This window comes from Physeter macrocephalus, chromosome 21 (genome assembly GCF_002837175.3).
Source record: "Physeter macrocephalus isolate SW-GA chromosome 21, ASM283717v5, whole genome shotgun sequence".
NCBI classification, from domain to species: domain Eukaryota; kingdom Metazoa; phylum Chordata; class Mammalia; order Artiodactyla; family Physeteridae; genus Physeter; species Physeter macrocephalus.
Genome location: NC_041234.1, coordinates 45,835,356 through 45,860,635, shown reverse-complemented (window position 1 = coordinate 45,860,635; position 25,280 = coordinate 45,835,356). Strand labels below are relative to the sequence as shown.

The window sequence follows — 25,280 nt, the reverse complement described above, 5'->3', positions numbered from 1 at the left end:
CCCGAATAGCCAAAGCAATCTTGAGAACGAAAAATGGAGCTGGAGGACTCAGGCTCCCTGACTTCAGACTATACTACAAAGCTATAGTAATCAATACAGTATGGTACTAGCACAAAAACAGAAATATAGATAAATGGAACAGGATAGAAAGCCTAGAGATAAACCCATGCACATATGGTCACCTTATCTTTGATAAAGGAGGCAAGAATATACAGTGGAGAAAAGACAGCCTCTTCAAGAAGTGGTGCCGGGAAAACTGGACCTGTACATGTAAAAGTATGAAATTAGAACACTCCCTAACACCATACACAAAAATAAACTCAAAATGAGATAAAGACCTACATGTAAGACCAGACACTATCAAACTCTTAGAGGAAAACACAGGCAGAACACTCTATGACACAAATCACAGCAAGATCCTTTTTGATCCAACTCCTAGAGATGGAAATAAAAACAAAAATAAACAAATGGGAGCTAGTGAAACTTAAAAGCTTTTGCACGGCAATGGAAACCATAAACCAGTTGAAAAGAGAACCCTCAGAATGGGAGAAAATAGTTGCAAATGAAGCAACTGACAAAGGATTAATCTCCAAAATTTATAAGCAACTCATGCAGCTCAATAACAAAAAAACAAAGAACCCAATCCAAAAATGGGCAGAAGACCTAAATAGACATTTCTCTGAAGAAGATTTACAGATTGCCAACAAACACATGAAAGAATGTTCAACATCTTTAATCGTTAGAGAAATGCAAATCAAAACTACAGTGAGATGTCATCTCACACCGGTCAGAATGGCCATCATCAAAAAATCTAGAAACAATAAATGCTGGAGAAGGTGTGGAGCAAAGGGAACACTCTTGCACTGCTGGTGGCAATGTACATTGATACAGCCACTATGGAGAACAGTATGGAGTTTCCTTAAGAAACTACAAATAGAACTATCATACGGCCCAGCCATCCCACTATTGGGCATATACCCTGAGAAAACCATAATTCAAAAAGAGTCATGTACCAAAATGTTCATTGCGGCTCTATTTACAATAGCCAGGACATGGAAGCAACCTACGTGTCCATCAGCAGATGAATGGATAAACAAGATGTGGCACATATATATAATGGTATATTACTCAGCCTTAAAAAAAATGAAACTGAGTTATTTGTAGAGGTGGATGGACCTGGAGTCTGTCATACAGAGTGATGTAAGTTAGAAAGAGAAAAACAAATACCGTATACTAACACATATATATGGAATATAAGAAAAAAAAATGTCATGAAGCGACTAGGGGTAGGACGGGAATAAAACACAGACCTACTAGAGCATGGACTTGATGATATTGGGAGGAGGAGGGGTAAGTTGTGACAAGGTGAGAGAGTGGCATGGACATATATACACTACCAAACGTAGGCTGGATAGCTAGTGGGAAGCAGCCGCATGGCACAGGGAGATCAGCTTGGTGTTTTGTGACCACCTACAGGCGTGGTAAAGGGAGGGTGGGAGGGAGGGAGACGCAAGTGGGAAGAGCTACGCATGGCACAGGGAGATCAGCTTGGTGTTTTGTGACCACCTACAGGCGTGGTAAAGGGAGGGTGGGAGGGAGGGAGACGCAAGAGGGAAGAGCTATGGGAACATATGTATATGTATAACTGATTCACTTTGTTGTAAAGCAGAAACTATCACACTATTGTAAAGCAATTATACTCCAATAAAGATGTTAAAAAAATAAAAAAATAAATAATTTAGAAAACTTAAGAGGAGAGTTAAATTTACTGTATTTCACCATTTTTTTTGCCATTACCACTATTTTTTCCTTCTTCATGTTCAAAGATTTCTTCTTTTTTCATTTCCTTTCTGTGTAAAGAACTTCCTCTACTCATTCTTTTAGTATAGGTCTGGTGACAAAATCTCTTAGTTTTATTTCATCTGCAAATGTCTTGATTTTGCAATGGGCATAGACTTCTGGGTTTACAGTTCTTTTCTTTTGTGCTTTCAAAATGTTGTGCAATTTTCCTCTTGCCTTCAATTTTTGAATGAGAAATCGCTATCATTAGAGTTTTTTCCCTTATAGGTAAGGTGTCATTTCTCTCTTCCTGCTTTTGAGATTTTTTCTTAGCCTTTTATCTTTGGTGGTTTATGATATGTCTTGGCATGTATTTTGGGGGCTTTATCTGGTTTGAGGTTCACTTCTTGAATCTGTAGGTTTTTGTTGCCGGAATTTTAAAAATTTCAGCTATTATTTCTTTGAGTACTGTTTTATTGCTCTCCTCTTTCTTCTCTATTTTTAGGACTATGATGTCATGAATGTGTGGTCTTTTGTTATAGTTTCACAGGTCTCTAAGTACCCACTCTTCCCAGTTTTTCAGATTGAGTAAATTTTATTGTTCTGTTTTCAAGTTCACTGATTCTTCCTTTGTCCTCTCTATTTTGCTGTTGAGCCTATCCACTGAGTTTTTAAAATTTTAGTTATTTTATTTTTCCACTTAATCATTTTAAAAATATCTTCTATTTCTTTATTGGCACTTTGTATTTCTTTGCTGAGACTTTCTGTTTTTTTAAATTTTTTTTCAAACATGTTTGTGATTGTTTATTTTTTTGATTGATTGTTTACAATCATTGTCGGATAATCCTAGCATCTGTATCATCTCTGTGTCTATTGATTGTCTTTTCTCATACAGCTTGAAATCTACTCAGTTTCTGATATTACAAGTTATTTTCAATTGAATTCTGGACATTTTGGGTATTATGAGAATTTGAATCTTATTTAAACCTTGTGTTTTAGCACACCATCATGACACCACTCTTCTGGGTGACACACACTACTTCTTTACTGCCAGATGGGAGCAGAAGTCCAGTTTTCCTACTCTTCATCTTTTGTGGCCCAGAGATGCTAGAGTCCTTTCTGCTGGGGTGGGGGGATAGATATTCAGGTTCCCACTAGGCCTCCACTAGTACCATCTTTTCTGGAATGGGCAGGAGTTGCTCAGTACTGCTTCACATCGGCCTCCATTTACATTATGGGGATGGCCTTGTTATTTACATTTACATTAACAGGATGGCCTTGTTATTACTGGATGAGTGTGGAAGTCCAGCCTTGGCTCTCCATTAGGTCTCCTCTCACACTACCCTAATGGGGAGGGTGATGGGTACAGGACTGCTGGATGAGAGTGAATGTCTGGGCACATCTGTAGTCTACAATGGTACCATGTGGAGTAGGTGGCTTGTTACATCCCTGCAGGGATGAGAGTCCCACTTGGCCTTCTCTGACATTGCCATGATGATGTGATTGGGGTTGGGGTAATATGTTACAGGCTCTCAATTCAGCCTTTGTTGCTGTGGGGAGGGGTGCATTTTTTCTATGGTGTTTCCTGGTATAGACTGGTTATTGTCTAAAGGTTTTCTGTCTTGCTAGGCTGCTTCTTTTCTGGTCCTTGGTCTAGAGAGTGCAGGTTTTTCATGGCCTGTATTTTGCTTGAGTCCTTTGGCATTTCCAGAATGCTGGCTTCTTCAGAGCCTAGGCTGGGATATATGAAGCCAAAATGTAACCCAGGGAACTCAACCCAGGGTCCTTTGTTGTAGTTGATAGAGTTTTCTTTTTTAAAAAAATTTATTTAATTTATTTTTTTATACAGCAGGTTCTTATTAGTTTTCCATTTTATACATATTAGTGTATATATGTAAATTCCAATCTCCCAATTTATCACACCACCACCACTCCCCCTGCCACTTTCCCCGTTGGTGTCCATATATTTGTTCTCTACATCTGTGTCTCTATTTCTGCCCTGCAAACCGGTTCATCTGTACCATTATTCTAGGTTCCACATATATGCGTTAATATACGATATTTGTTTTTCTCTTTCTGACTTTCTTCACTCTGTATAGCAGTCTCAGTTTTCTAATAGAGTTTCTATCAGGGTTTCTTGTTCTATGTTTTTTTTTTCTCTCTCTCTCTTTTTTAATATGTATTTTCCAGCTGTTTTTCTCTCTGTGTTGTACTCTGCGTAATTTCCTCAGACCTGTTTTCTAATTTACTACTAGTAGGTTGCTAGCTTTTCTCTTTCAGTACTTTAAACCTAGTACTATTACTTTTTTCTCTACTTTTCAGAGTCTTATGTTTGTTTCACATATAATATCCATGATTTTTAACTTTACTTAGCAGGAGGAATAGGGAAAAGTATGTCTATCTACTTTGTCATTCTAGTGGCAGATATCCTTTCCTCTTTTATTTTTTTAATTCTCTGAAACAACTTGTAAAACATTTAGATTATTTGATTCTTGAAGTCTTGTTAACATTCACCTGTAAAACTACCTGAATTTTCTGTCTTTGTTACAGAAAATGGTAAAGGTGCCAGTGGGTTGACTATAGTTTATACTGAATATTTAACTATTTTAGTGTTTATTTGTCCTATTCAGATTTCCTGGTTTTTGTTGTTGTTGTTAGTTTAAATAATGATGATGTTGAATTTTCCTGTCTGTGAAAATGATTTACCTCAATGTTTATTAAAGTGAAGCTTTTTTTGAAAATTATTTTAGAATTTGTAAATGTATTTACCCCACTTTTGTCTGACTTATTCCTAGTTACTTTACATTTTTACTGCAAATTGTTTGTCCTGATGTAAATAATTCTTTAAACAATTTTTAAGTGATTGCCCATTTTACTATTTTTGAAAGTATTTGCATAACTTTTTATATAATTCTCTTATGCTTTTAAAAGCTCCCCTACATCTGTAGTTATATCCCCCTTTCATTCCTAATCTTGCTTATTTGTATTTTCTTGATCATTCTTGCTAGATATTTGTATTTTTAGTCTTTTCAAAAACTAGTTTGACGAAGTGAGAGAGTGGCATGGACATATATCCACTACCAAATGTAAAATAGATAGCTAGTGGGAAGCAGGTATACTGGGAGGGAGACGCAAGAGGGAAGAGATATGGGAACATATGTATATGTATAACTGATTCACTTTGTTGTAAACCAGAAACTAACACACCATTGTAAAACAGTTATACTCCAATAAAGATGTTAAAAAAAAAAAAACTAGTTTGTAATTTTGTTGGTCCTTCATATCTCTTTTCTTTTTCTTTATTTTCTGCTTCTATATGTATTATTACATTTCTTTTGCATTCTTTTGAAGACTAGTTTCTTTTCCTAGTTTTTAAAATGGGATGCCAGTCTTTTCACTTATTTCTAATACATCCATTTAAGGTATAAATCTCTCATAAAAATCACTTCAGCTGCATACTACAACTTTTGGTATGTAGTGTTTTTGTCATTCATTGTATTTTGCAATTTTCATTTTATTTTTTAAAGGTTTATTATGTATTTATTTATTTTATTTATTTTTGGCTGCATCAGGTCTTAGTTGCAACATGCAGGATCTTTGTTGAGGCATGTGGGATCTTTCGTTGCCACATGTGGGCTCTTCATTGTGGTGCATGGGCTTCTCTCCAGTTGTGGAGTGTGGGTTTTCTCTTCTCTAATTGTGGCATGAAGGCTCCAGGGCGTGTGGGCTCTGTAGTTGTGGTGCAGGTTCCAGAGCGCATGGGCTCTGTAGTGTGTGGCATGCAGGCTCTAGTTGAGGCACGTGAGCTCAGTAGTTGTGGTGTGTCGGCCTAGTTGCCCCATGGCATGTGGGATCTTAGTTCCCTGACCAGGGATCAAACCCATGTCCCCTGCATTGTAAGGTGGATTCTTTGCCACTGGACCTCCAGGGAAGTCCCTGTACTTTGCAGTTTTTAAAATGATTTCTTCTTTAATATATAAATTATTTAGAAGTTTATCTTTCTTATATTGTATCTTTTTGCTATCTTTATTATTGCTTTCTGAATTTGTTACTTTGTGGTCCCAAATTTGCATGGTAGTTTTGGGATTCTGCTGAGACTTTTCTGTGGTCTCTTATGTGGTCAGTTTTTGTTAATGTTACAAATACATTAAAAAAATAGAATGTTGGGCACAGATATATATATATATATATATATCTCACCAAAACAATATATGTATTTATTATTTAGATTTTGCTTGTCTTCGTGTTCAAATCTTTAAATAGTCATACAAATAATTTTTCTTTTTGATCTATCAGCACAGTTAAATTCTCACATGATTATGAATTTGTCAATTCTTTTAATTCTGTCAAATATATGTATATATATACATGGACATTTTATTAGGTATATATAGATTTTAGACATATATTCTTGGTTCACTATTCCTTTTACTGAGTAAAATCTATTTTTAGCCTTTTTAATATATTTATTTGCTTTATTTTTGTCTGATTCTGTATTGCTATTTAAGCTTTCTTTTCGTTGGTATTTTCCTGGTATATTTATTTTCCATTATACTATTTTCAACCTTTTTTAGTGTTTATGTTTAGTTGTACTTCCTATAAACAGGATATAGCCAAACTATAACAAAAAATATTTCTATCTCTGTTTCATTATGTGAGTTTATATTTATTGCACTTTTTATATAGTTAGATTTACTTTTACCATTTTATTTTGTTTTTATCCTATTGACCATACTTTTTATTTCCTTTTCTGTGACTCCTGCCTTCAATCTTATTGTATCTTATTTTTTCCCACCAATTCCACTTGTTTCCTTTTAACGGATACACTTAAATATTTTATGACTAGACAAGGACCTTAGAACACCTTAGATTGAGCTACTGTTTCCCATCTTCTATTTCACTGATGACTGGTATTTTAGTTTCACTTTATCATTTACTCCCCCCATTAGATACAATGAATAATTATTAGAGTTAATTTTGTTTACAGTTAGCATAACATCCTTGAATATTTTCTTGCCCTATTGTCTTTTATTGTGATAAAATATGTAAAATAAAATTTACCATTTTGATAATTTTTAGTGTACAATTCAGTGGCATTAAGTACATTCATAATGCGGTGCAATCTTTACCACTATTCATTTACAGAACATTTTCATCATACCTATTGAAGCTCTGTACCCATTAAACAGTAACTCCTCATTGCCTTCTTCCTTCAATGACTGGTAGCCTATATTCTATATTCTGTTTTTATGAATTTGCCTCTTCTAGATACCTCATTTAAGTAGAATCATACAATATTTGTACCTTGGTTTATTTCACTTAACATTACATTTTCAAGGTTTATCTATTTTGTAGCATGTATCAGAAGTTCATTGTGTGTTGTCAGGAATAATTATGTTACTAAAATGTTTTTTTCCTTATATCAGTCAGGTGCAAACTTGGAATAACACCAAGGAGAGTTGTATGAAAGTGAAAGAGATTTATTATCCTCACAGGACCTGGAATAGGGAGGCACTGCGCTCCATGAAGGGGCCATGTGGGAGTAGCTTCAAGTGAATGGGGTCAACCAAGCACATGGGGAGCTGAGAGAGAGAAGGGAGGAGAGGAGAAGAGAAGAAAAACTAAGAGAAAAGTGGCAAGTGACTTTATTGGGTTTAAGGTACAGTACACAAACAAAAGGTGTGATGGGATTTCATTGATGTGACTGAACGTTGCTAAGTCATAATCAGGGGAGGGCAAAAAGGGAAACTTATGGTGGGGACCAGCTTTATAACACTGGGCCACCTTGTTGCATGGTCAGGGGGCTCACAGTTGGTTTATGGGGATGTTGAGGCAGCAGGAAAATATGAAGTTTTAAAAATTTATAACATGCATTCCTTTTTTCCCAGTTTTATTGAGATATAAGTGATATAACAATATAAATTTAAGATGTACATCATAATGATTTGATATATGTATATATTACAAAGTGATTACCACAATAAGCTTTGTTAGCATCCATCACCTCACATATTTAAATTTTTTTTTCTTGTGATGAGAAATGTTAGCATCTACTCTCTTAGCAAATTTTGAATATACAGTATGGTATTGTTAACCATATTATGTTGTACATTGCATCTTCAGAACTTAATTATCTTGTAACTGAAAGTTTATCCTTTTTGACCACCTTCACCCAAATGATAGTTTCTAAATAACTTTTCCAATTAAAAAAAATGTTTAAGACCAATTTAAGCATTTTTCCATCTCAGAATTATTGGCCAATCCTGTATCTTTTTTTTTAACATCTTTATTGGAGTATAATTGCTTTACAACGTTGTGTTAGTTTCTGCTGTATAACAAAGTGGATCAGCTGTATGTATACATATATCCCCATATCCCCTCCCTCTTGCATCTCCCTCCCACCCTCCCTATCCTACCCCTCTAGGTGGTCACAAAGTAAATATTTTCTCCCATTCAGTAGGTTGTATTTTCGTTTTGCCAAAGGTTTCCTTTTCTGTGCAAAAGCTTTGATGTTTAATTAGGTCCCATTTGTTTATTGCTTTTGTTTCTTTTGCCTTAGGAGACAGATCCAAGAAAATATTGTTGTGATTTATGTCAAAGAGTGTTCTGCCTATGTTCTCTTCTAGGAGTTTTATGGTTTCCATTCTTACACTTAGGTCTTTAAACCATTTTCAATTTATTTTTGTACATGGTGTGAGGGAATGTTCTAATCTCATTGTTTTACATGTGGCTGGCCAGTTTTCCCAGCACCACTTTTTGAAGAGACTGTCTTTTCTCCATTGTATATTCTTGCCTCTTTTGTTGTAGATTACTTGATCATACGTGTGTGGGTTTATTTCTGGGCTCTCTATTCTGTTCTATTGATCTATGTGTTTGTGTTTGTGCTAGCACCATGCTGTTTTGATTACTATAGCTTTTCAATATAGTCTGAACTCTTGGAGGTTTATATATCCAGCTTTGTTCTTTTTTTCTTGAGATTGCTGTGTCACTTGGGGTCTTTTATGGTTCCCTATTAATTTTAGGATTATTTGTTTTAGTTCTGTGAAAAATGTCATGAGTATTTTGATAAAGATTGCATCGAATCTGTAGATTGCTTTGGGTAATATGGCCATTTTAACAATATTCTTCCAATCCAAAGGTACAGAATATCTTTCCATTTCTTTGTATCATCTTCAATTTCCTTCATCAGTGTTTTATAGTTTTCAGAGAATTTGTCTTTCACCTCCTTGGTTAAGTTTATTCCTAGGTATTTTATTCTTTTTGATGAAATTTTAAGTGATATTTTCTTAACTCTCCCTTTCTAATACTGCATTATTAGTATATAGAAATAACAGTTTTCTGTATATTAATCTTGTATCCTGTAACCTTCCTGAATTTATTTATTAGTTCTAATTTTTTTGGAGTGGGCACTTTAGGGTTCTCTATATAAAGTATCATGTCTTCCTCAAATAGTGAGAATTGTAGCTCTTCCCTTCCAATTTGGATACTTTTTATTTCCTTTTCTTCTTTGATTGCTGTGGTTAGGACTTCCAGTTAAGATAATTTTTCTTGATTCGGCCTTTGCTTGGTTGCAGTAAACTTTTGTTTTCCAGAGCTCCTTCAATCTTGGTTTAGACAGATTCTGGTTGTTTTTTGTTTGTTTTGATGTTCCTGTGGGGGACTAAGAGCTTGGAACTTCCTAGGTTGCCATTTTACTGACCTCTACCCCCATGCCTTTTACTCCCTTCTTTTGTTATTCCTATTAGGGCCTCTTGTCCTTCTGTCTCTTTTATTTTCTTTTATATTTTCTCATAGTTTATTTCTCTGTGCTGTTCTGGGGGTGATATCCTCATATCTGTTTTCCAATTCAGTACCAATAGGTTGATTGTTATTTTATCTCAGCATGTTAAAATTAATACTTCATTTTATTAACATTGGTTATTGCTGATGAGAAAATGTATGTCTGTTTATTGTCCCTTCTGAGATGATTGGATTTATTTTTTACTTCATCTCTGAATATTGTAAATATACCTATTAAAATACCTTATGGGTTGCACTGTAATTCTCATTCTCAAAGAAAGGAATCCACTCATTTATTTTGGCTCTCATGTTACTTTCCTAGTATTATTTGTAATTTCTCACTATTAAGTTCTCCTGGGTGGGAGTTGTTTCTTTGAGATTTCCTCATGTACCCTGGATAGTGGAGGCATCCTTAGAGGGCAGTTTTTCTTTTACTTCCTATTGGAGCTTGCTGGTGCTGGTTCAGGATCAGTTTTGAAGTTAATTTCTTTTAACTTATGTGTGCAGTACAATTTTGAACTTTAATCAACAAAAGCTTGTGGTTCTGGGTCACTGTTGATTTTAGCTCAGTGTGAGACTGAATGTCTGCTATATTCCCTGCAGCATCCTAGGTCAGTGGGTTTCATGCAGGAACCTCATTCTAGCTCCCAACTCCAACAGAATGTTCCCCCTGCTTGTTGATAAAATCCCAACTCCTACATACAGTCACTTCATTTTATTCATGGTAATTATATTTTTAAAGTAATTAGAAACACTGAATTTGTGAATACTGAACCATTGCTCCTTGAGGGAATACAGAAGTTTCTTTAAGCTTCTTGTCACAACATATTCATCAACTGATCAATACATAATCTTGTTTTTTGTGTTTCTTTTTAAAGACATTGAACTCATGACCAATAGCACTATAATGCATGCCTGATCTAAGCTTATCTAACGTATGAAATTCCTCTGTAAGGCACAGGACAACCTTCTTATTTTTACAAACATGAGACAGCACTTAAGCAGTATGCTTAGGGGCAATATTAAACAGCTCAATCACCAACAAAAAGCACAAAAATATGAAAATCATGACAATAAACAGACCACAAAAAGGACACTTGTTTATAGTATGAGAGTTGAAACAAGAAAGCAGTGTTGATTTTCATGACCTCTGCTGGGAAAATATATGTCAGTGAGTAGGCAAATTTGCAGATACAGAATCTGCAAATGATGAGAATCAACTGTATCTAGTTCTCATACCCTTCCACTGGCTACTTGGTCTCAGCTACTGCTCTCTCCTCTGGTTTTGAATTTCCTCTTCTCCTCTTCATTTCTGGTACTTGAGAGTTCCCCCCCCAAAAAAAACAATTTATTTATTTATTTTTGGCTGCGTTGGTTCTTAGTTGCAGCACACGGGATCCTTCATTGCTTTGTGTGGGCTTCTCTCTAGTTGTGGTGCATGGGCTCCCTAGTTGTGGTGTGTGGGCTCCAGAGCACGTGGGCTCTGTAGTTGTGGCATGTGGGCTTAGTTGCCCCATGGCATGTGGGATCTTAGTTCCCTGACCAGGGATTGAATGCACGTCCCCTGCATTGGAAGGTGGATTCTTAACCACTGGACCACCAGGGAAGTCCCGAGAGTTTTGCTTGCTTTCTAGATCTGTGGATATTTTAGAAGGCACAGACACACAGACACACAGACACACAGACACACACACACACACACACACACACACACACTCACTTGTTGAAATTTACTTAACATTTCTATGTGTTTGGATTAGGAGGAGGGTTTATTGGTTGAATCAATCTGACTTATTGAGTGGGTACTTTATTTAAAAGAGTCAAATCATACACTCAAGGCTGAGAGAGCTAGAAGAGACCTTAAAGATTTTCTTGTTGGAGAGTTCTTAAGTTGGACATCATGGCTTCTGGGAGTTGAGATTTTACAGATGTCTATATATATACATTTTTCAGGGAAGAAAATCTGTATATTTTATCATACTCTCAACAAGTCTTTAAAATGCAAGAGCCACTGTTTGTCTAATTCTATTTTAATTTTTATAGGACATTTTCATTAGATGTTCATAGCAGTCTTATTAATAGTAACAATAGCCCAATTTTAAAATAAAAATAGTTGGCATTTATAAAGTGATCTCTAGTTTTTAAAGTATGACATCTTAATCTCCCCAATAACCCCCTGAGGTAGACGATATTATAATTTTACGTATAAAGTGAAGGCAATCATAGTAGCTAGTAAGTAGTAAGGATTCTTTTAAATCAAGGCCCAGAGAGGCGAAGTAACTTGCCCATACCCACAAAGCTGATTAGTTCCAGAGCCAAGACTTAGAACTGCAGTCTTAGTGATCTTTCCACTACCTCATTCTGCCTTGGAAAAACACACAGCCCTACCAGGTGTTAATATAAGGATTCATTTAAGTTAATAAATTGTTAAGTGTAAAGGGATGCATATATTAAGGGAACAACTTTTTTTTAAAGTGAAGGCAGCAAAAACCATCAAGCCTGGCAATCCCTTGGGCATTCCACTGTTTAATATGCTTAAGAAGTAGAATTGCATCCATCAGGTTTTGAGTCATAATGAAATTTGGCTACTTGAGTTTCATCCCAATTAAAATATGGGTGCAGTCTCTATTTCATTTATTTCTGCTCTGATTTTTTTTCCTTCTAATAACTTTGGGATTTGTTCTTATTTTTCTAATTCCTTTAGGTGTAAGTTTAGGTTGTTTATTTGAAATTTTTCTTGTTTCCTGAGGTAAGCTTGTATTGCTATAAACTTCCCTCTTAGACCTGTTTTTTGCTACATCCCATAGATTTTGGATCACTGTATTTTTTGTTTTAATTTATAAATCTATTTTACCACTCCCTGGCTTTGATTGGAATTTTTAGTACATTCATGTTTAATATTAACAAGGTGGGATTTACATCTACCATTTTGCTATTTATTTTTGGTGTGCCTTGTATCTCTCTTATTCTTCTATTCTTCCACTATTGTCTTCTTTTGTGTAAAAAAAGATTTTCTAGTAGATGATTTTAGTTTGTTGTTTATTTTACTATATATTTTCAGCTGTTTACTTATTGGTTGTCCTGGGAAATACAATTGATATCTAACCTTAATCATGTAGGACAGATTAATACCAATTCTGTAGTATATAAAAACTTTTCTTCAATATAGCTATGTTACCTCCCTTTTCTTTTGTGCTAGTATTTTCATACAAATTACACTTTATACATTATAATTTCATCAACATAGTTTTATAACTATTGCTATGCACAGTTTTCTCTTGACTCATACATAAAGAGAAAAGAGTAACAAACAAAATACATTTACTCTATCTTCTATATTTGCGTATATTTCTTTTGCTGTTGCCATTCACTTCCTCACGTGGATCAAGTTACTGTTTAGTGTCCTTCGATTTTCACCTGGAAGACTCCCTTTAGTATTTATTGTAATGCACTTTTGCTAACAACAGATTCTTTCAATTTCTCTTTGTATGGGAATATCTTAATTTTCTCTTCATTTTTGAAGGTTAATTTTGACAGATATAGAGTATTTTTGATGCTTTTTATTCCCCCAGAACTTTGAATATGTCACTTCACTATTTTGGGGCCTTCGTGCTTTCTGAAGAAAAGTCAGCTGTTAATCTTATTGAGTCTCTCTTGTACATAATGAGTCAATTTTTCTTGCTTCTTTTTAAACTTATCTGTCTTTTTCTTTCAGCAGTTTGTGATGTTTCTAGGTGTGTGTGTTTTTCAGTTTGTCTTCCTTAAAGTGTGTTGAGCTTGTTGGGAGTGCAGATTAATGTTTTTCATCAAATGTGGCAAATGTTATTTCTTTCCCTTTCTTTCTCTCCTCTTCTGCGATTCCCACTATGTGTGTAGTGTCATTTTTGTTGGTGTCCCACAGGTCTCTCAGGCTCTTTTGATGTTTCTTCATTCTCTTTTCTTTCTGTTTCATAGACCGGATTATCTCAATTGACCTGTCTTCAAGTTCACTGACTCTTCTGCCTGCTCAAATTTAATCTTAAGCCATTGTAGTAAAATTTTTATTTCAGTTATTGTACTTTTTTTATATCTTTATTGGAGAATAATTGCTTTACAAAAATGTTGTGTTAGCTTCTGCTGTACAACAAAGTGAATCAGCTATATGTATACATATATTCCCATATGCCCTCCCTCTTGCGTCTCCCTCCCACCCTCCCTATCACATCACTCGAGGTTGTCAGAAAGCATCGAGCTGATCTCCCTGTGCTAAGCAGCAGCTTCCCACTAGACATCAGCTTTACGTTTGGTAGTGTATATATATCAATGCTACTCTCTCACTTTGTCCCAGCTTCCCCTTCCCCTGTGTGTCCGTTCTCTACATCTGCATCTTTATTCCTGCCCCACCACTAGGTTCATCAGTACCGTTTTTTTAGATTCCATATATGCATGTTAGTATACGGTATTTGTTTTTACTTTCTGACTTATTTCACTCTGTATGACAGAGGCTAGGTCCATTCACCTCATTATAAATAACTCAATTACTTTGCTTTCTATGGCTGAGTAATATTCCATTGTATATATGTACCACATCTTTATCCATTCATCTGTCGATGGACATTTAGGTTGTTTCCATGTACTGGCTATTGTAAATAGTGCTGCAATGAACATTGTGGTACGTGACTCTTTTTTAATTATGGTATTCTTAGGGTATATGCCCAGTAGTGGGATTGCTGGGTCATATGGTAGTTCTATTTTTAGTTTTTTAAGGACCCTCCATACTGTTTTCCATAGTGGCTGTATCAATTTACATTCCCGCCAACAGTGCAAGAGGGTTCCCTTTTCTGCATACCCTCTCCAGCATTTATTGTTTGTAGATTTTTTGATGGAAGCCATTCTGACTGGTGTGAGGTGATACTTCATTGTGGTTTTGATTTGCATTTCTTTAATGATTAGTGATGTTGCGCATCTGTTCATGTGTTTGTTGGCAATCTATATGTCTTCTTTGGAGAAATGTCTCTTTAGTTCTTCCACCCATTTCTGCATTGGGTTGTTTGTTTTTTTGATACTGAGCTGCTTGTATATTTTGGAGATTAATCCTTTGTCAGTTGCTTCATTTTCAAATATTTTCTCCCATTCTGAGGGTTGTCTTTTCATCTTGTTTATGGTTTTCTTTGCTGTGCAAAAATTTTAAGTTTCATTAGGTCCCATTTGTTTATTTTTGTTTTTACCTCCATTACTCTAGGAGGTGGGTAAAAAAGGGTCTTGCTGTGATTTATGTCATAGAGTGTTCTGCCTGTGTTTTCCTCTAAGAGTTTTATGGCGTCTGGCCTTACATTTAAGTCTTTAATTCATTTTGAGTTTATTTTTGTGTATGGTGTTAGCAAGTGTTCTAATTTCATTCTTTCACATGGAGATGTCCAGTTTTCCCAGCACCATTTATTGAAGAGACTTTTTTTCATTGTATATTCTTTCCTCCGTTGTCAAAGATAAGGTGACCATATGTGTGTGGGTTTATCTCTGGGCTTTCTCTCCTCTTCCGTTGACCTATATTTCTGTTTTTGTGGCAGTACCATACTATCTTGATTACTGTAGCTTTGTAGTATATTCTGAAGACCAGGCGCTTAATTCCTCCAGCTCCGTTTTTCTTTTTCAAGATTGCTTTGGCTATTCAGGATCTTTTGTGTTTCCATATGAATTGTAAAATATTTTGTTCTAGTTCTGTGAAAAATGGCATTGGTAACTTGACAGAGATTGCATTGAATCTGTAGATTGCTTTGGGTAGTATAGTCATTTTTACAACATTGATTCTTCCAATCCAAGAACATGGTGTATCTCTCCATTTGTTTGTATCATGTTTGATTTCTTTCATCAGTGTTTTATAGTTTTCTGCATACACGTTTTTGCCTCCTTAGGTAGGTTTATTCCTAGGTAATTTATTCTTTTTGTTGCAGTGGTAAATGGGAGTGTTTCTTTATCTTTCTGATTTTTCTTTGTTACTATATAGGAATGCATATATACTAACAATGTGCATTAATTTTGTATCCTGCTACTTTTCCATATTCATTGATTAGCTCTAGTAGTTTTCTGGTGGCACCTTTAGGATTTTCTATATATAGTATCATGTCATCTGCTAACAGTGACAGTTTTACTTCTTCTTTTCCAATTTGGATTCTTTTATTCCTTTTTCTTCTCTGATTGCTGTGGCTAAGTCTTCCAAAACTTTGTTTAATAATATTGGCGAGAGTGTGCACCCTTGTCTTGTTCCTGATCTTAGAGGAAATGGTTTCAGTTTTTCACCATTGAGAATGACGTTGGCTGTGGGTTTGTCATATATGGCCTTTATTATGTTGAGTTTCGTTCCCTCTATGCCCAGTTTCTGGAGAGTTTTTATCACAAATGAGTATTGAATTTTGTTGAAAGCTTTTTCTGCATCTATTGAGATTGTCATATGGTTTTTATCCTTCAGTTTGTTAATATGGTGTTTCACATTGATTGATTTGCGTATATTGAAGAATCCTTGCATTCCGGGGGGAATCCCCTCTTGCTCATGGTATATGATCCTTTTAATGTGCTGTTGGATTCTGTTTGTTAGTATTTTGTTGAGGATTTTTGCATCTGTGTATATCAGTGATATTGGCCTGTAATTTTCTTTTTTCATGACGTCTTTGTCTGGTTTTGGTATTGGGGTGATGGTGGCTTCACAGAATGAGTTTGGGAGTGATCCTCCCTCTCCTGTATTTTGGAAGAGTTTGAGAAGGATGGGTATTAAGTCTTCTTTAAATGTTTAATAGAATTTGTCTGTGAAGCCATCTGATCCTGCACTTTTGTTTGTTGGAAGATTTTTAATCACAGTTTCAATTTCAGTGCTAGTGAGTGGTCTGTTTTTATTTTCTATTTCTTCCTGATTCAGTCTTGGAAAGTTTTGCTTTTCTAAGAATTTCTCCATTTCTTCCAGGTTGTCCATTTTATTAGCACCTAGTTGCTTGTAGTAATCTGTCATGATCCTTTGTATTTCTGCGGTGTCAGTTGTTGCTTCTCCTTTTTCATTTCTAATTCTGTTAATTTGAGTCTTCTCCCTTTTTTCCCTGATGAGTGCAGCTAATGGTTTATCAATTTTGTTTTTCTCAAAGGACCAGCTTTTAGTTTTATTGGTCTTTGCTATTGATTACTTGTACTTTTTAACTACAGAAGTTTTAATTGGCTCTTTTAAAAATATCTCCAACCCTCTATTGTTATTGTTTATTTGGTGACACATCATTCTCATTCTCTGCTTTAGTTATTAGGCATGGTTTACTTTAATTCTTTGAACATATTTAAAATAGCTAATTCAAAATCTTTTTTTTTTTTTGAAAGTCCAATGTCTGGGCTTCCTCCTGAATAGTTTCTATTGATAACCTTTTTTTTTTTTTTTCTTGAGTATGGGGCAGTATTCTCTGTGTGTCTCATAATTTCTTGTTGGAAAGGGTACATTTAGAATAATATAATGTGACAACTCTGAAAATTAGATCCTGTCTCCCTCCCAGGGTTTGTTATCAGTGACTCTTATTGTTCTTTGTTTTTTGACCTCCTGGACTAAATCTTATCTTAAAGTCTATACTTTTTGTTGTGTGAAACCACTGAGGTCTTTGATAGGTTAGCTTAGTGTTCTGCTAATGATTGGATGGGGATTTTATTAAATAATTTTAACCAGTACGTCTCCCAGCTTTTGCTGAAAGGCTTTCTGTGTTTTTTAAGGCATGCCTTCAACATTTCTGCAGTAAATTTACAACGCTGCCTTACCATTCTCTCCCTGCTTGTACAGGGCCTCAAATTCAGGCAGAAGAGAGAGATTAAGGCGTTTTCAAGTCTTCTGTGGGCAAACACACAACCCAGAGTGTGCATACATTTCTTTGCATGTATGTGTCTTTCTAGATTTCTTGGAATAGTTTTCAGCTTTGCAAAGACCCCTATGGGTATGTATTTCTCTAATTTGTCTTGTTTTTTCTTAGCAGGTGTTTTCTTCAGCCACTTTATAAGTCTAATTTGTATAGCACCTCAGGTCACCACAGTCTTAAACAATTTCAGATGATTGTTTTTGTAAATGCTTCAATGGCAGCATAGTTTACACAGAATTAACTTTGCGTTAAGAGAAGCAAAGACAAACTCCAAGGATGGAGCTTTCTGTACCTGTCAGACTGGACAAAGAGTAATCATTCTCTGAGAGTGGGGCCTTGTGAACCTCCAATCCGCTTCTGCCCTCTCCAGTGGCTGCTAAACTGTTGGTTTTCATAGATACTCTAGTTGTGAGGCTGTTGGTTTTTAACGTTATTGCAGAGATTGCAGAGCTGGAGAGAAGGTGATTTGATTAGGATAATTTAATATATCACAAAATTCACTGTTTTTATAAAGATTCACTCTTTTGTCTTGAATATACAGCCCTTAGATTTTTAAGCTTTAGTTAATTTAGATAGTACTTGAGATATATATATATATGAGACAAAAAACTTGTATCCAGAATATATAAATAAATTTTATAGCTCAATACTAAGAAAATAAACAACTCAATCATAAAAGAAGCAAAAATTTGAACAGACCCTTTATAAGAAAAATTATTACAAATGTCCAGTAAGTACATGATAAGATACTCAGCACCATTAGTCATCAGGAAAATGCAAATTAAAACTATAGTGAAATACCACTACACACCCATTAGAATGGCTAAAATTAAAATTAAGAAGTAAATAACCAGATGCTGGAAAGTATGTTGATCAACTGAAAGTCTCATACATTGTTGATAAAAATACAAAATGGTACAATGGCTTTGGAAGACAGTTTAACCTTTTCTTATGTAGTTTAATATACATTTACCAACTATCCATAAAATGCATTCATTGAGCTCCTAGGGTGCACTCCTTGGGAGAAGTGAAAACATATGTCTCAGAAAGAATTATATATGAGTGTTTATAGCAGGTTTTATTCATAATAGTGAAAAGCTAGAAACATCACAAAAGTCCCTGAATAGGTGAATGAATGACTTATGGTATATTTACACAATAGGATACTACTTAGCAACAAAAAGAATGAATTACTGATTCATGAATTACCAAGACATCCTGCAGACTTAAATAAGTTGGAAATAAAAGAGGATATTCCGTATGATTCTGTAGAAAACTATAGTGATAGAAACCAAATTGGGATCTATATAATATGAATTAGTTAACTAATCGATCCCGTTAATATTCTGCCTCATTCCCCGGAAACTTCAATTGCCTAAAAGGCACTATCCAACTACATTCTAAAATGAGTTAGGAAAAGATGAGGGAAAAACATCATAGAAGACACACGAATAAATAAGGTGATTGATGGAGAACTGACAAAGATAGCTTGATAAATTATGAGATAGTGGCTTTGTGGGCCGGGGTGGGGCAGTATCAGGGAGGATATAAGGATGAATTTACATGGTTTGGAGTGGTGCAGCGAATTTTAGGACGATAAGGAAATAAACGTCCCATCTATGATAAGCATTTGTAGGTTATCTGTTGATTCTTTGTAGTCAAGAAGTCACCCAACACATTTATCTAAAATATATGTCTTTCCTGGCATTTCCCTCAGTACAGAGGCCAAATAAATGAGACCTGCTTTCCATGAAGAGCTATTAATTTGTGTTTGTATTTTCGTGCATGTGATTTGCTTCATGGTCTCATTTTTTGGGTTTGTTTATAAGGTGAGGATAGTAATACCTACCTTTAGATACTTTGGAAGAGTAAATGAAAAGTGTTTGTGCAAAGTCCTTCATAAACATTTTCAAGCTCTGTGCAGATGTAAGGTAGTGTTTTGAAGTCCAAGAAATCTGGAGAAGAGTGTTGGTGCAAATAATGAGAAAGGGAATGAATATAACTCCTTTCTCACTCCATGCATTTACTTACAAAATACTATAAATGTTGAAAATCATACTATTTGTGGTTTCTAAAATGTTCATATAATTCTAAATGAGGAGTGATTTATAACTATACCTTGCTCAGCTCAATTTACGAAATCCTGGTATTTGTGAAAGGACAGTACAGTGAATATTATATTTAATTTCCCTGAGTAAAACAGAGCACATGAGAAACACTGGCCTTGCTTTTTTTTTGCTGCTGGCCAAAGAGGCCAGAGAAAAGTTTTCCAGATATGGAGCCAGTTTTGTGTTCTCTTTCCTGATGAAATGTGGAAGGCAGGGTGTGCATGCTCCTCTCACATTTATGTGGCCTGATTTGAAGTGGAAAATGTGATTCTAAAATGTGGAAATTTGAAAAGGAATGGTAACCTGGTCTGCAGTCTCCAATCTCTATAAAGTATTATTATTATTGTTATTGTTGTTATTATTGCCAATGGTTTGTTCAGAGGATCAAGGATCTAAATACTAAAAATAAGTACTTTTGAAAATGGGACATAGATAAGAAGGTAATAAAATTCTTGGCATGTTTATCTGCTCCAGAAAAATGCCTACGCATGTTTTATTGTGTTTAACCATGATAGCCTAACCATGATAACTTTTCATTGAAAGGACTGTTGTTTGCATTGTCTCCCTTTCTGTTAGGGTGAGAGCAGAAACTTTCAGTAGCTTGTATATCTGATAGATATGAAGGTGGAGGATGATGAAACTATGGAGTGAAAGAAGAAATAGGAAAAGGGGACCAAAAATTACCAAGAAGCTTGATCTTTCCTTGAATCTGGTCTTAATGTGTTACTTTAGTTGGTGAGATCAGTGCTCCTCAAACTCTAAAGAGCATATGAATCCCCTAGGGATTATATAAAAATGCAGTTTCTGATTTTGTAGGTCTGGGGTGTGGCCTGGGAATGTGTATTTCTATCAAGCTCCCAGGTGATGATGATACTGTTGGCCTGAGAACCACTCTTGGTGTAGCAAGATTGGAGGTTTGGCTGGATATGCCTGTGAAAGTCATATTTTAAGAATTTCAATAAGGATAATTTGTCAAAAGGGTAGCTAATTATGATTTAATTTTATATCATCATTAAACTTCTGTGTAATAAAATTCAAAATCATTGACCAAAAATAAAAACATCTGTCTGGCCATACCACCCTCAATTTTTCATCAATTATCTCCTTATTTTAGGTCCCTTAGTGAATACTCTGTGAGCAAGTTAAATTTGTCCCTTTGCCAGATAGTATCTTAACCCAGGCTGCCATCTGGTTAATGTGTAAAATGTCCAGCTGTTACCTATGTTGTCATGGGAAATGCCCTAGAGACACAGACAGACCACCGGGCTTCTAGTTCCAGGTCTTCCAGATAGCTCTGGAACCTGGAGCTATTTTTTTCTTTGTACAATGATTGTGGATATTTGTTTGGTAGAGTTAAGAAAGCATCTAGTCCATTGTCCATAATAGGCACTCAATAAAGCTTAAGGAGACTCTCTTAGGAGTACAACTAAGTAGCTTTAGGTCTTACAGGCTTTGGGTAGAACAGGTAATATAGGACAGGGATTGAAGATAAAACATGTACCATGACTTTAACGAAGGACTTCACTAAGCTCCCCTACTTCATCTTTAATGTGTGGTTTTAGTTGCTCAAATTTTCTACTGAAGGTCTGGTCTTTGGTTTAACGTCTTGCAATGCAATTTGCTACCTGCTAGGAGCACTTCCCTTTGTTTTTCTCCTGTCTGCTCTAACAGAGATGAGGAAATCAGACAAAAGGCAGCAGTTTGACCATTTCTCCTGTTTCCCTTCCTTTACAGATTACTCCTCTGCTGTTCAGAAATTTTCCCAAACGTTGCAGTCCTTTCAGTTTGATTTCATTGGAGACACTCTGACTGATGACGAGATTAACATTGGTAAGTCTTCAGCTACATATGGCCATGTGCCTCTCATAGCAGGTCTGAGAAAAAGCAGCCTCCTTGGTCTGTGGGTATAGAAAACTTGGGCATATTTATTCCCTGTTGTCCCCTGTTGTGCCAAGCTCCTGGGAGGCTGCTTAAGAAACATTCCCTGGTAGTCCCATTTCCTCCTCACACAAAGCAATCAAAAGATATCCCTTAAACCTCCATTGAGGTCTTTGACTCAGTCTGCAGGGGAATTTTTCTTTAAAGAATCTAACACACGAAAATAGATGTTTTTGTGAAGGATAAAGAGTGATTTTTTTTTGTTTTTTTCGCAAAATAATTCAGAGTAAGGTTCTTCTAAGGAACAAATTCCCCAAGAAAGTTTAAAATTAGCATTTATATGTGTACAGCTTTTAAGGCAACAGGAGATTTGGCATCTCTCTTGGGAGCTGAATTTAATAACTTGCTTTGTGAGCTGCATGATGTTGGACAAGATATTTCCTCTCTCTGAGCCTTAGTCTTGTCCTCTGTAAAATGTGGTTAATATTTATCTCTCAAGGGTGTTACAATTAGGAGATTGAACAGTGGAAGTAAGAACTTTGTGTTTGTTATGAAGTTAATTATGGCCCTTGGGCCAATCTTCTCTGCCACATTTTTTTGTAAATAAAGTTTTGTTGGAACACAGACTTAACTGGAACACAGTTAAATATTGTCTGTGGGTGATTTTGTAGTACAACGGCAGCATTGAGTAGTAGTGGCAGAGACTGCATGACTTTCAAAGCCTCAAATATTTGCCCTCTGGCCATTGAAAAAAAAAGTTTGGTGACCACTGAGTTAATTGTTGTGGTCCGAACGCGGGTTGGAAAAGAATTTCCAGACACAAGGCAGAATGTAAAGAAGGTAGAGTTTATTAGAGGGAAAGGTTGCTGCCAGAACGGCAGACTGACTTCCTAGTAGTCTGGGAGAGTCGAGCCAGAACATGTGCTATTGATCAGTTTTTATAGCCAGAAAGCAAAGGAATGGTCCGCGGTGAAAATTTCGTTTACTTATTGGTCGAGTCACATATACCTTCCTTCTATAGAGTGGGAGTGGGGCAGGGCATATGCCTTTCCTTATTTGGGACAGGTCCAGTTGCCCAGGTGGGCGTTGCCCAGGTGGGCTCAGGAATTTTGTAACCATCGTGACGTGGTGGGGAGGGAGACTAAGAGTCGGGTAGGGGGTGTAACGCTGAAACTTTTTCAGGCAGGGTTGTGCTTTGTCCTTGAAGCACCACATTAAAGAGTTAGTGTAAAGCATTTGCTAGATGAGAGCACAGAAGTAGTGTGAACTATCTTATATTTATGAGCCCAAGAACTAAAATATAAACTGTATTATTATTATATTAAATGCTCTTTGCAGTAAATATGAATAATATATAAAGTATAAAGTTAGCTGTAATTATAAGATATTTCAGCACAGAAGCAATGTATTGGATGTATTGGCATATTGTCTTTTAACTCTCTTTTGTACAGGTATATCTGTTTTGTGTATGTGTAATTTAGTTCATACTAAATACATAATTTTATCTAATTTTAACCTAACGTTTCATCAAGTATTTTCTCATGTCATTTAAAAATTTTCATAAGCTTCATTGGATGGGGCAAGGACATTGTTTTGTTCATTACTATTTCCCTAGCATGTAGAGGAGTACCTAGCATACAGTAGATGCTCAATACATGTTTGTTGAATGAATGAGTAATGGATGCATTTGAGTTTCATTATTATAGGAGCTATACTTTATATACTCTTCAACTGTTGTTAGAAATTTAGCTTATTTCCAGTTTTTCATGATTATAAATAATACTGCAATGAGTATTTTTATGAGGTTGATGACTAATCTTTTGGATAAATGTGGCAGTGTAACTAGTGAGGCAGACATTTGCATTTGGATTATTTCTTTATTCACTCCACTTCATTCTACTTCTGCAAATCTATCTTGGTCTAAGGGCATGGCTTATTTAAAAGTTAATATTGTGAGAGTCAGATAGTCCAAGTTTGAACTCTAGCTTTGCAACTTATTAGCTGTGTAACGTTGGCAAGTGACTTCACCTCTCTGAGTGTTACATTTCTCACCTGTAATATGGGGATGAGGTGATCAATGCCACGTGTGCACAGTGCCTAAATAAATTTTAGCTATTTAATCATTATTGTTAATATAAGGTTTGGTTACTTTGTACCTTGCAACGGACTGAATGTTTTTGTGTCTTCCACAAATTCATATGCTGAAATTCTAACCTCCAATGTGACGGTATTAGGAGGTGGGGCCTTTGGGAGGTAATTAGGTCATGAAGGTGGAGCCCTCATGGATGGGATTAGTACCCTTATAAAAGAGACTCCAGAGAGCTCTCTCACCCTCTTTCCATCATGTGAGGATACAATGAGAGGTTGGCAGTCTGCAACCTGGAAGAGAGCTCTCAGGGGAACCTGACCTTGATCTCAGACTTCTAGCCTCCAGAACTGTGCAAAATAAATTTCTGTTGTTTATAAGCCACACAGTCTATGGTATTTTGCTTTAGCATCCTGAACTCAGTTAAACACGAATTGGTACTGAGAAGTCCAGGGTGCTGCTATAACAAATACCTAAAAATGTGGAAGTGGCTTTGGAACTGGGTAATGGGCAGAGGCTGAAAGAATTTTGAGGTGCATGACAGAGAAAGCCTAGATTGCTGTGAATGGAATTTTAAAGGTGATTCTGGCGAGAGCTCTGAAAGAAGAAAGAGTGGTAAAGAAAGCTTTAGTCTTCTTGGAGAATACCTAAGTAATCATGGACAGAATATTGGTAGAAATATAGATGGTAGAGTCCATTTTGAGGAGGTCTCAGACAGATATGAGGAACATGTTATAGGACAATGGAGAAAGGTGATCCTTGTTATAGAGAGGCAAATAATTAGGCTGCACTGTTTGTGTTCTAGTGTTTTCTGGAAGGTGAAACTTGCAAGCAATGAAATTGGATATTTGGCGACGTGGTTTCTAAGCAAGTGTTAAAGGAGTGGCTTGGTTTACCCTGACTGCTTATACTAAAATGTCAGAGGAGAGAAATGAAGAGAAGGTGAAATTTTTAAGCAAAAAGGAACCAGAACTTAAAGATTCATCCATATTACAAAAAATGAGAAAGTGTATTTGGAAGAAAACACTAAAGGTATGGTAGACATACCATTTGATAAGGAGATTAATGTGGGTGTGAACCATGGATTTAATCAAACATCTCAACAAAAGCTAGGAATAGAGATGGGATTATACCAGCAGAAACACTGCCAGCTAGGACTAAAGGAAACAGAAAAAACAAGACAAAATGGAGGAAAACTTATTAGATCCTATAGGACCAGACCATAGAACAATGTGAACCTACACTATTCTTCAAAACAAGGGAAGAAGGACCCTGAAGGTGATTCAGAGATCATCAGGGCTGCCACTCCCACCCCAGGCATAGGGGTGGGGCCACTCTGCAGAACCCTGAGGATACACACAAACCTCTCTCCCCATGCCTCCTCCAGACAGAGAACCAAAATGTGTGGGGCCACTGCAGAGAGCCACAGTGTGGGCAGCCCTCCACCAAACTGTGGGGGTGATGTTGCTACTCCAGTGGGTCCAGAAGGCTAGACTGCTGCCCCAGTGGGTCTAGAAAGCAGAGCATCAAGCCAAAGAGCATTATTCTCAAGACTTAAGATCATATGGAACTTGCCTTGCTAGATTTTGGGCTTGCTTGGGACCTATCACTCCTTCCTTCTTTCTTTTTGGAGTGGGAATGTCTATCTTATGCATGTCCCATCATTGTATTTTGGAAGCACATAAGTTGTTTGTTTTCACAGGTTCACAGCTAGAGAGGAATTTTGCCTCAGTATAATTTGTACCTTGAGTCTCACCCATATTTGATTTAGATATTTAGATGAAATTTTGGACTCTA

At 36.0% G+C, this 25,280-nt stretch overlaps 1 protein-coding gene across 8 annotated transcripts in view; it reads left to right on the top strand.

Moving 5' to 3' along the window:
* OPHN1 (oligophrenin 1) overlaps nucleotides 1-25,280 on the top strand; it is a 671,055-nt gene that overhangs the window by 191,506 nt on the left and 454,269 nt on the right. For all 8 annotated transcript variants that reach the window (XM_028482255.2, XM_028482256.2, XM_028482254.2 and 5 more), the window contains exon 3: nucleotides 21,254-21,349. In XM_028482255.2, coding sequence (XP_028338056.1) covers nucleotides 21,254-21,349 — 96 coding nt within the window. The remainder of the gene's footprint in view (nucleotides 1-21,253; nucleotides 21,350-25,280) is intronic.